The 12,599-nt window shown below is 34.3% G+C and overlaps 1 protein-coding gene across 2 annotated transcripts in view; it reads left to right on the top strand.

Moving 5' to 3' along the window:
- The window catches only part of NSF (N-ethylmaleimide sensitive factor, vesicle fusing ATPase), a 124,023-nt gene that overhangs the window by 70,122 nt on the left and 41,302 nt on the right, over window positions 1–12,599 (top strand). For both annotated transcript variants that reach the window (XM_016139824.2, XM_036222202.1), the window contains exons 10-13: window positions 1,553–1,718; window positions 2,742–2,816; window positions 3,011–3,198; window positions 10,480–10,575. In XM_016139824.2, the coding sequence (XP_015995310.1) occupies window positions 1,553–1,718; window positions 2,742–2,816; window positions 3,011–3,198; window positions 10,480–10,575 (525 nt within the window). The remainder of the gene's footprint in view (window positions 1–1,552; window positions 1,719–2,741; window positions 2,817–3,010; window positions 3,199–10,479; window positions 10,576–12,599) is intronic.

The following is a 12,599-nucleotide window of genomic DNA, read 5'->3' as shown; positions in this document are numbered from 1 at the left end:
AACTGTTTTTCTTGCTACTTCTGATGTAACATTTCATCTTTCATTTTTGTTACGTTTTCTTGATTCCCCTTTTTTTCAGCTTGCTTATATTGTAGGCATCTAACAAGTTGTCTTCAGGAAGTAATAATATACATTGTCAAGGATTTAAGTATAAAAATGTTCATTGCAACAGCATACATAATACTAAAAACTTAGAAATTAAATTTTTGCCATATGTAATTAATGTAGAGTAGGGGAGTTATTTCTAGCTAGTTGAATTTTTGGTGATTGCGATTACTTTTTTTGGTATTTTTCCGGATTTTTATAATATATATTTTGTAGTTTGAAACAAAAGTAACCATTTCAAATTGTTTTCAGAGAACAATTAATATTAAAGAGAATACAAGATCCAGAGAGTTCCCAATTTTTAAGTTAAAATAAATTTAAAACAAGTCTGCAGAATGTTAACAGCATTTATCTTTATGGTTAAAGATAAATATGGTTTATTTTTAACATTTCTATTTGTAAAAAGTTTTATAACTTTTGCTCAGTTAACTTCTAATACTTTTATAATAAAATTAAAAAAAAAAACAACCAAAAAAACGTTTTTTCAAAAAAGGTTATATCCTTGCCAGAGATTTAATGAATACCAGCCATATCTAATCCTGAATCTCATGATGATCATTATTTGTTACCCATATGTTGTCATATTTAGGTTATATTTATTCTCACCTGTTTTGTTACTCCCTAATTTTTTTAAAGAAAATTTCAGAGTGCACTTCCCCTCTGTGGTTCCTAATAAGAGACTTAATTGCTTAAATATAAATTATTAGAAGGTCCATGTTAATGTAACCTAAGGAATTATTAGCATTTAAAAGTGTTTGCATCTATGAAAGCTTTAAAATATATAAACTAATTTATTTTAACGATGACTCTACATCTAATAAATTAGAACAGAAATCACTAACAGAAGAAATAGCACCCTCTTGACTGCATTCTTTTTATAAACTATGTCTCTGTTCTGTCTTTATTGATAAGAAAAATAGTGTTTTCGTGTGATATAACTGTTTAATTCCTTCCTCCATTTCGACAATTCTCATTGGACCTCTGGGTGGTTACCATTTAGCTATATAATATGACAAACAAATGAACATTATAACCTACTGTTTCTGGGACAGTCCTCTCACCAAAGCTCAGGGAAAATAGGAAGGAGTTGCTGTTCATTGACATAAAAATGCATATGTCAGGTAAGTATAAGAATTCTTTCACATAGTGAGATAAAGAATGTGTAAATGAACAGTAACTTGATGGACTATTCACTTTCATCAGTATATAATGTGTATTTTTGTTTTATGGCTGTCAGATATGAGGTTCTGGAATGCCTTTTCAGTCTGCAGAATTCTGAGAATGCAGTTTTATCGCCTTTGAGAGGGCAGCAACTATGATTATACTTGCTGTATTTAGTCAAAATGGAGCGAAGTCCATCTATGGAAAGCTTTGTTTTGCTTCTTCGATTAGTTCGTTTAATCATATATTCAAATAATGACCTTTCTGTAATTCCTTCCTTTACTAGCTTGGTGCTAACAGCGGCTTGCACATCATCATCTTCGATGAGATCGATGCCATCTGCAAGCAGAGAGGGAGCATGGCTGGCAGCACGGGAGTCCATGACACTGTCGTCAACCAGTTGCTGTCCAAAATCGACGGCGTAGAGCAGCTGAACAACATTTTAGTCATCGGTGTGTTTGCTTTAAAAAAAAAAAAAAATACTGTGATTTCAAAAACAATAGACGCACAGGTTCTGAAGTAAGAATGGTGTAGGTTGTAATTATGCTACTTTGCCAATGTTTATAAATTAAAATCATGTGATGTTGAAGAATTTGACTATTTGAATATCTGGCCTTAATAAGACAAATGAAAGATGGGTTTTAGTGACTCATGGGTTTAAGCGTATAGCTTACCCACAGATGAAAAAGGCAGCGCACTATAATGCAGTACTTTTCAAACTGGGTCCTGTAGGCATCCAAGAGTCCTCAGAGGTTCTTCAGGGTCTGTGAGGGACATGGCTTCAGATCATGCATCCCTATTATAATTTCTTTTAACTGTTTTATGTACTAAGGTTCTTTCTAAAATAACTTTTTCGGGGGAAAGTTTTGCTGTTTATGAAAGTTGATAACCACTAGCTACAAAAAAGGGAAGGGCCTTTGGAGTCAAACAGTTTATGTTCACATTGCCCCTCCCCGACTCGGATAGGTTACTTATCCTCTCTGAATCTCAAATTTTCTTTTTAAATCTTCGAAGCTTTTGTTGCATTTATGTTTCATTGGCTTTTACGGTAGTGAAATACTAAAATGGTCTTGGTATTTTCATTAAAACAGATCAAGAACAAATGATATATTTAAAAATTTTTTTTTAATTTTTCAGTTACTGTTTACATTCAGTATTAGTTTTAGGTGTACCACATAGTAGTTAGACATTTATATAACTTATGAATTTGTCCCCTTAATAAGTCTAATACCCACCCAACACCATGCATAGTTATTACAATATTATTGTCTATATTCTATGTGCTGTATTTTACATCTCCATTATTATGTTGTAACCAATAAGAACAAATAATATTTTAATATGAAATAATTTGGTTTTCTATTTGACTTTTATAAAAGATCCTCTTAGCTTGTAAATATATTACTATTTTTATATATATTTACCTTATTTTTGAACTCTGATCATTTGCATGTTGTTTTAACATCTATGCTCAGGAATGACCAACAGACCAGATCTGATAGATGAGGCTCTCCTTCGACCTGGAAGACTGGAAGTTAAAATGGAAATAGGTGAGCAGACCTGTCACTGATCAGGGAAGGGGTCCGAGTGTATTTAGAATTTATTAGCAGGAGCAAAGTCATATGACTTAATATTTTAAAGTTTATTAGAAAAGTTGTATATCGTGAGAAGCAGATGTTTACATGCTTGAACACCTATAAGAAAAGCATTGGATTATAATAATCTCTATTTTCAATTTTATCAGGCTTACCAGATGAGAAAGGTCGACTACAGATCCTTCACATCCACACGGCAAGGATGAGAGGCCATCAGTTACTCTCTGCTGACGTAGACATTAAGGAACTGGCTGTAGAGACTAAGAATTTCAGCGGTGCTGAGCTGGAGGGTCTGGTGCGAGCAGCACAATCCACTGCCATGAACAGACACATAAAGGTCAGTAAAGTCCGCAGCCCTATAAATACTGTGCCAGTGTTCTTCCTCTTTCCTTTCAAGCATACCAAAACTAGGATAATGCTGACTTTTGTTGGAGAAGAGACATGGTAAAAGGAATAGCAATTAGGAAAAAAGATGATGGTAGCATCTGCCCTCTGGTAACCACTGACCCGTCTACCTTAAATTGTCACCATCTGATACAGATATACATTTGAAGATGAACATTTTTAAGAATTTTTTTAAGGCGTTGTGCTATGTTGAATTGTAACCCGTCATAGGAAGTTAGATTTTCTACATGCTAGAATTATGGGGGCTGCTTCATTCAGCAAGTATACTGAACACCTGCTTTTATTGAGTTATTAAGCTGAAGACACAAAGGTCATAAAGCATACCTCTCCCCTGAAGGGATTCAGAATCAGGGTCGTGGACATGTTTGTAAATAAGTACAGTAATGTTGATACTGTGATAGAAATACATTCCAGGATACTTTCACTTTGATAAAGTTTGATCAAGCACATTTGACCCTCTACCAGCCCTTCTCTCGAGGTTTTAGTCAGCATCTGTAGGGAGATGACTCCCAGATTTATGTCTTATCTCTTGAAAGAATGTTTCCTGCTTTCAGTTTATACTTAATACTTCTATCCGGATGTTTTCTCAGGTCTCATTTAATATTCCAAAACCAAACTTGCTATCTTTTTTTGCTACTTTTCTTCTTGCTCCCATTTCGCTTTTACTCCAATTTCCCAGGCTTAAAACTTCAGGGTTATCTTTGATTCCTGTCATTCTGCTGTGTCCTACATCCAGTCATTTGCCAAATTTTGTCAGTTTTAACTCGGCAGTATCTTTCAGTTCTCATTGCCACTCCCCACCTGTTTGATTAATCTTCCTGTTTCCTACAGTTCTACCGAATTTCAGACACTTCCAGTGACTCACCTTTGTCTATAGAGTTCTTAGTTGTGTCTTTAAGGTCCTCTAGAGCTGACCCTAACCCAGCCTTTCCAGATGTGTTCCCAGTTGTTCTCTATACACTTTAGCCAAACTGAAAAACCTGCCGGTCATCAGACATTAATTTATTTTTCCACTTCTCTGCTTTTTTAATATTTTTATTGGAAGACTTTACCCTCTCTGTTTACTTATCTTTTCGATACCTGGTTCATATGCCACCACTGTCCTCAGACTCTTTCGGATTCTGTCTTTCAAGAACGATGTATAGTCTTCCTTCTTGAAATAGTAACGTATCATTTATGGTACCTTTGGTTGTCTTTTGTTCAAAATAGATTTATTCAGCACCTACTATATGCCAGACACTATGTTAGAGGTTAAGGCTACAACTGCAAAGAAGTAAATCACCTACCTTTGAGCGGCTCATAGTCTAATCCTCCACATGCAGTAGTAGAAAGTACATAGAAGGTAAGGAAGTTAAAGGCATCAGATGTGATCAGCTTGGGGCGAGAGGAGCCTTCACAGAGGACCTTCTGGATGGATGTGTCTCTTGGTGGGGTAGGGCCTTTTAGCTAAAAGGAACAACATATGCAAAGGAGCAGAGACATAAAATAGCACGGTATGTTAGGGTAATTCAGTATTGCTGCAGCATAAAAGCTAGGGGAGGGGTGGTAGAGAGAGAGATTGTGAGGGCTAAGTTGGGAGACTAAAGCAGGAGATAGAGCACAAAGAGCCTTTTATACTGTGCTAAGAATTATGGGCTTTTTTTCGGAGTAGTGCTAAGCCATTGAAGAGTTTTAAGAATAGCAGTGGCATAGTGTTAAAACATAAGATCACTCTGGCAGCTGTGTCGAGTGGAGTATTTAGGGGAGTGGAGTTGGCGAAACAGACAAGAGAGGGGAACTTTGATAACTGTTCTTGCAGGAAATAATAAAAGCCTGAACAGTTAGGTCGAGTATGTTCTAGCTATTTGGGTACGTTCTACCATTGGTTCTAAACCAGGGGTCAGCAAACTATATGGCCCATGGGCTATAACTGGCCAACCACCAGTTTTTATAAGCAAAGTGTTTTTGGAAGACAGCCACACCCATTTATTTATTGTCTATGGCTGCTTCCATGCTACAGTGTCAGAGTTGAGTATTTGCAACAGAGATTGCATGGCCCACAAAGCCTAAAATATTTACCATCTGGCTTTTTACAGAAAAAGTTTTTCAACCCATGTTCTAGACTTCTTAAGTCCATATCTTATTCCTCTCTGAATCTCCCACATTGTCTCAAATAGGTCTAACTCCTAAGAACATTGTGGGTGTTCAGTAAATATTTTTTTAATTAGTAAACTTGTATATGTCTTGTGAATCAAACTCTATCCATAAGTCATAATTTCCCTACATAATAGAAGTGACTTTGTTCTAGCTCAAGAATGCCAAACTGGAGGAAGCCACTTTAGATAGCTAAGAAAAACCTCTTTAAAATACTGGAGACCTAGCGGGAGGAGGCGACTAGTACAACTACATTAAAAAAAAAAAAAAAAAAAAAAAAAAAAAAGCCAAAGGTCTAGATAGTGTGGGAATATAGTATTGAGTTCTTTATAAGACGGATCATTCCTTTCCTTTCCTTTCTGTTTATTCTTTCCTTTCTCCTTTCCTTTCCGGTTTTCTTTTCCTTTTTTTAATTTTACTTTCCATAAGAAAATGTCTTAAGAAGTGATGGTGACTCCAAGAAAAATCGTGTATATGATGTGAAAATTGCTCTGCACCTTACTGATCCTTCACCTCAGATCACATCAGTGCTTCTCGATATAATCCGCAATAACTGCTTTAGTAATTATTAGATTTTTCAAATGCATTAGCCACCACATTTTTCTCTTATTTAGTTATTTGCCATTTTTACCACAACAATCTTATCACAAAATCTCTCTAAGCCACCGTCTCACTAGGAAATATGCTTTCTTTAAGCATGCATTAGTTTTATAGACGAAGCAGTGAGGTATGATGAAAAGAGCATGTATTTCATAGTCAAAGGGTGTGGTTGTGCATTACACTACTTTCACTTTTTGGTTTCTGATCTGTCAAGAGGCAGTAACTACCTATTTCATTAGGATTTTTTGTGAAAATGAAATCAAATGCTGTATGCAGAAGTGCCTTACAAACTATTCATAAATGTTAGTTATTTCCATTTTTGGTATTGGCTGATTTGAGAGAATACTATATATATCCTTTTCAACACATGAGTTTCTGATTTTTGTTGACTATTTGCAGTTATCATTTTTCTAATTGTAAAGCTAATATGTTAATTGCCTCTATACAGAATATATTATCACTCAGATTTGCAAGTAAAAGGTAATGCAAATATCAGACATTATTTCTCTCACTTTTTCCGTGCGGTTGAATTATCTTTAATTTAAACTTCAGATAATGCATATTGACTTGTGATCCATACCTTTTATACCAAAGAGCTTTTATTTTTATTTCTTTTACAGTGGCTCCGGCATAGATAATGTAAGAGACTTGTAAGACACTAACCTCACTCCCAAAAAAGAATTGGTACTAACATTTATTTCCTTCTCTGCATTTTAAAAAATCTGTGTTGTCAAAAGTTCTTTAAACACTGTTTTCCCAACAAGCTTCCTCCTCAGCTGAACAAAAGGCATACAGTTTTAGTATTCCCGTTGCTGTACCATATTCATAGCTTTACTAGTAGTGATTGATGAATAAGTAATTTGAAACTTGCGATTTAAAGTTGGCATGGAACTTTTATACACAAGTCAACTGTTTGTTATGATGTTCTTTCTTTGTATTATAAAAAAAGAATAACACTATTCTCTGTAATGTTATTTTGCTTCCTTTTCAAAAGATTTAGGCTTAAACAAAGTCAGGTGGACTAAACAAGTCTTCCCAGTTAAACTGTTCTTTCAAGTTTTCTGAAACAAGTGGAAAATCCAATCACGAACACCTGATGTTCATGTCATCTGTACTTGAACCCATGTTTGTGGTCAACTAAAATTCATGTGACATTTGGTGGTTTTTATCTTGAAAGGAATTTCTGCTTCAGGTAGAGAAGATTCATAACCCAAATTTCTTCTGTTCTAATCTGTTGTAAGGAAATAAATTGAAGACACACACACTTTACAACTAAATCAAAGCTCTGATTTATGTTTGCAGAATTTCAATAAAATTATTTCTTATTTTCTGTAGAATTTTGATTGATTAAGGTCATTCTACCCTTAATTTAAGAGGAATGATAAGAACTTTGAAAGGTCAGATTTAAAAGGTTATGAAATTTAAGGGTGACCACTTGATATTTGCTAGTGTTGAAATACAAGTTTATTAGCTTCTGCGGGTATAAGCTGAAAGATGTCGCCTCTTCTATATTGATTAGCTGTTATAAATAAAATGCAGGGGAAAATCGCATTAATTCAGACGAATGAAAAAAGGGTTTTCTGAATGAGTTAAAAATGCAGAATTGTAGTATTTTTAAAAATAAGATTTTACTAATTTTGATAAAATAGTGAAAGTTAGCTAAGAGAAATCCTTAAAAAAAACTTAATGAAGAGGCGAGAATCATTTACAATTGTAATATTGATTGTTTACAACTAGGAAACTTCTAAAATTCTTAGAATGCCTAAAAACAGCTTGTTTAAACTAAAATAACTGTACTTCATCTGTCTTAATTCACTTTTAAGTCACTGGGCAAGTACTTTCTTAATAGTGAAAAGACAAGTTTCACACCAGCTTCAGTTCTGAAATCTATCGTATTTTTTGGCAATAATCGAAAAATAAACAAAATTTTCCTTTTGTATTGCTATACATTTCTGTCATTTGAATTGTTTCACTGTAAGAGGAAATCAAAATAGAAAACATCATAATAAAAACTATGGCTGTATAGGGAGAGGACGTTTAAAGTGAGTCTGATAGCTTCACTGTGATTTTAGTACAATTCTGTCAAAACTTACTCTTTACCTTCACCTGAGAGTTTACACTTTGTAGAATCCTTATAGATGTGTCAAAAGTATCAATGAGAGTTTAAAACCTTTAGGTAAGATTCCTTAAGAAAGAAATCCTATATCTACCATTAGTTAAATTTCCCTTACCCTTAATTTAAGAAAACTTCTGGGCTCGTATGAGAATAAAATGAAATACAGGAATGATGAAATGAGATAATGTATCTGAATGTACTTTAGAAACTATAAAGCTAGTCGAGATTTACGTATTATGAACTAAGCATCATTATTCTTTCATGGAGGTGTTAATTTCCTGTAACACTATTTCCTATTCCCCCCCCATCTTAGATGTCAAATAGATATGATTAATATTTATCAAATACCTAATATGAGCCAATGTCTATTTAAATGCCACTTTATTACCTTTTCTCTTTTTGAAACTGTATAAGTCCTACATAAATATGTTGTCTTTAGAAGACTCAAGGATGCCAGAGTATATAAGGAAAAGCGAGACAGGCCATTTCGACATCCATTCCCTTTCCCTCTCCAGGGGTAGCCAGTATTTGAGATATACCTCTGTGGTCGGGTTTCTTTAGATTTACGTTGATATACATATGTGCTTAAAAAAAAAAAAGTTTTAATCGAATTATACGCAGTTTATATTTTTTATTTGGCAGTATGTCTTGGATAACTTTCCATGTAGTATAGGTGAGTATTATTTTGGACAATGTACAGTATTCTAGACTATTACAACACAATTTAAGATGTAAGATCCATGAGGACAAGAACTTTGTCCCTTACTGCTGTGTCTCTAGTGCCTAGAACAGCGCATTATACTGTTAAGAAAATGCTTGCCTGTGTCTCCCTATGTACATATATAAAAATCATTTTTTAGAGTAGATAGCCAGATATATTTTGAAAACATGCTTATATTGTCTTCTAGTTTCTAGTGTTGCCAGTGAAAGGTATTAGGCCACTTTTATTCTGGTTTCTTTGCAGGTAACCTGTCTTTGTCTCTCAGAAAAGTTCTGGATCTTTCTCTTCATCTTTGGTACACTGATACTTTACAGCAGTGTGTCCAAGACAGATATGTGTTTTTTTTTTTCATTTATCCTGATCAGTATTCACTGAACCCTTTAAACTACAAAGACACACCTTTCTTTAGCTGTGGAAAATTTGTTTTCTTCTGTCTTTTATTGTTTTTTTCCTCCATCATTCTTTCTCTTCTCTCTTCAGACTCCTCTTAGATCAGTGTTAAAACCTCTTGATATGTCTTGCATGCTGTTTAACCTTTCTCATTCTCTGTCATTTCATGGGTTTGGGGGCAAGAAGGGAGATAAATAAACGTGTTCTGTTTGCCATCTTGTTCCAGTTTCCTGACATAGTTCTTTTTATCCAATAAAGCTGACTTTTATAAAAGGTCTGTCATTTTATTTGTCTCAGCAGTGTGTTCCTAAAGGAACATGACTCATGTTTTATAATAATCGATAGAAGGTTGATATTGCTTAACATACTTTTGTTTTATAATCAGATTTTTTTGAAGATAACTTTTTAAAAAACCGTAGTACCATTTTAAAAATTAGACTCACTTGCCTTGTGCTATTGGGAGTGAGCCCAGTTGCATTAAAAAATGTGTTGGTATCTCAATCACTCATCAGGTCCTGGCAGCTCCAGGTGCTGATAAAGGTCTTGATGCTTCTCCAGATGTCTGTTCTAAGTGTCAGCTCCAGGTGCAGTAAGCAGGATATTTGGAGCTGGCACATAGATTCTCAAGCACAAAATATGAGTACAGATGAAAATTGTAGGTCCTTGGTCTCCTAGAAGAGTGGTTAAAAGCCTAGTTGAACATCAGAGTCACCTGTGGCACTTTATAAAAACATAAATGCCCGGACCCTCTACTAGACCTGTTAAATCAAAATCCTAAAGGGAGTGGGACTGGGCATCTGTGTATTTTTAAAGGCTCTAGAGGTTGTTCTGATATGCAGCCAAGGATGAGAGCCTCTGTTCTTAGGGACCTTCTATGTGAATTTTCTCTTCCTTGGGCCTCATGTTGAAAGAAACAGCTATCCAGTGTTCTTTGGTACAGATGCGTCATAATTTGTTTAACTGGCACCCACTTGGTGGACATTTAATTTGCTTCTAGTTGTCTGCTATTACAAACTACCATAGTAGATGTTCTGATAATATAACTTTAACTACATTTGTGAGTGTATTTATGGGATAAATTCCTAGAACTGGAATATATTTTGTTTAGGCAAATGTATACATGTTTGTGAATTTGCGATAGCTGTTTTTGTCTGTGAAAACATGTTTTTTAAAATCTTCAGGTGTTACATTCTTAGGCTAAAAATAAACTTAAATCTTGGAAGTCGTTACATTTTGTTTTCATTTCTAACTAGGCCAGTACTAAAGTTGAAGTGGACATGGAGAAAGCAGAGAGCCTGCAGGTGACAAGAGGGGACTTCCTTGCTTCTTTGGAGAATGATATCAAACCAGTGAGTACGAATATTAAGTAATGTATAAGCCAAAAATCATAATAATAATTCAGGAGAAAAATAAGTGCCATTTTACCTAGTATCATGGAAGGTTATGTCATATGTAGTTTTTAAAAATCAGAAAATCTCAGTATTGGAAGTGTCCAATATAAGAAACATCTGTACAGTAACTCTTATGGCTGGGTAATTAACCAGTACTCACTGAAATATTTCTCATGATAGGGAGCTCACCATCTTATAAGGCATACAGTCCCATTTTGAGACTTTCTAAATATTAGTTCTTACTTTAATTTGAACTAGAATTAGTGTTGTTAATAGCTCTTATACAGTCAAAGCTGCCAAAACCAAAAATTCATCCTAATTCATCCACTGTCCATATGTTATACCTTCCTCTCTCCCTTTCCTAACCCCCTCCAAGGCATGCTTTTTTCTTGCTCAGTACCTCTGGTTTCTCTAACTGCATGGTTTCTAAGAACTCTTAACCGTCATAAGAGCTCTTTAAAAAAAAAGGTTTCAATTTTCTTAAAATGCACTCAAAATTCAATAGTCATTGCTAGAGCTTTAGAATACAGTTTAGAATACATTAACCCATTTTCCTATAAAATAACCACTAATGTTTGAGTAACCATTGTTTGGAGTCCTATATTAGTACAAAAACCAAGTTTAGAAAGGCCTCTTAAAGAGGTGTATATGTTTGTTTGTTTGTTTTTAATGGACCTCAAGAGCACAGAATTGAATTAATTTTAATCTTCAGTTTAGTCTACATGGTCTGTAAAATAAAATATGGTGCATGTAATTTTCTGGTACTTGCTATTTTATTACATATTTTATTATCAAGGATCATCCATATGATTTCCTGTAGCCATACATCATTCATTTTCATTGCTGAATAGCATTCCATTGTATGAGTACCACAATTTACCTGTTTTCCTGTCAATGGGCATTTGGAATGTTACCGGTTTTTGTACTACAAACAAGTACTGCTATAAAGCATTCTTGAATGAGTTTCTCTTAGATACATATATTTAGAAATGAAATTGCTGGTTTGTTGGCAATATGAACGTCCAACTTCAAACTGAAGCATTTCAAACTTTTCCCAGTGGTCGAACCAATAAGCACTTCCCCTAATTACTCAGCATCCTCTACCACACTTGGTATTGTCAGACCTAATTTTTGCCATTCAGTTGGATGTAAAAAGGGATCCATTTTGGTCTTGATTCGCATTTCACTGGTTACTTAGGAAGTTATACATTTCTCCATATTTATTGGCCATGTGAGTGTCTTGTGAGATGCTGTTCATGTCTTTGCCTACTTTTCTGTCGTATTGTTTGTTCTTTATTTTTATTTGATCTGTTTAAGTTTTTCATATATTCTTGGCCATAATTATTTGTTGTCCATTAAAGACAAAAATCAACTCATTGTAGCCCTGTTTACTTTTTTATGACTATTGTGTCTTAAATATAAAATATTACATTTCAGAAGTTACTGAGCAATGGAAATGGTTTATCTTTTACTGTTGTCCTTTACAATAGTTACCAAAAATATGAGATCCTAGCCTAATTGATCTACTCAAGATATTTTTAATGACAAATAATTTGGCTACAAGAAAGGGGAAAAACTAAGATAACTAAGTAAAATAAGTAATAACTTACTTTTCTTTATTCCAAGGATCTGGGGAATAAAACCAAAAAATGGACATGTGACCTTTACATTACATTGGGTTATGTTTTCCTACTCATTTTTTCCCCTATTTCCTTTATGGAAATACAATTCAGTTAAGTAACTAAGTACTAAAGTTATTGACTACTTTTGGCAGCTGGTTTGATGGAAGTTAACAATTTGAGATTGGAGATTAAAAATGATGTGATCAAAGCTCCGATGTATAGTAAGCACAATTAAAACAATTATAGGTAATAATTGCTTCTATTTTCTTTTCCTAACCCTTCAGTCTTTCATGATAGCAGCTCATTTCTACTTCATTTTAAACCTTGCATTTATACACATACGCTTTACCGTGGTGCCAT

Source organism: Rousettus aegyptiacus, unplaced genomic scaffold (assembly GCF_014176215.1).
Source record: "Rousettus aegyptiacus isolate mRouAeg1 unplaced genomic scaffold, mRouAeg1.p scaffold_m13_p_6, whole genome shotgun sequence".
In the NCBI taxonomy this organism is placed as follows: Eukaryota; Metazoa; Chordata; class Mammalia; order Chiroptera; family Pteropodidae; genus Rousettus; species Rousettus aegyptiacus.
The sequence above is the reverse complement of the archived record's forward strand: the minus strand, read 5'-3'. Positions and strand labels throughout refer to the sequence as shown.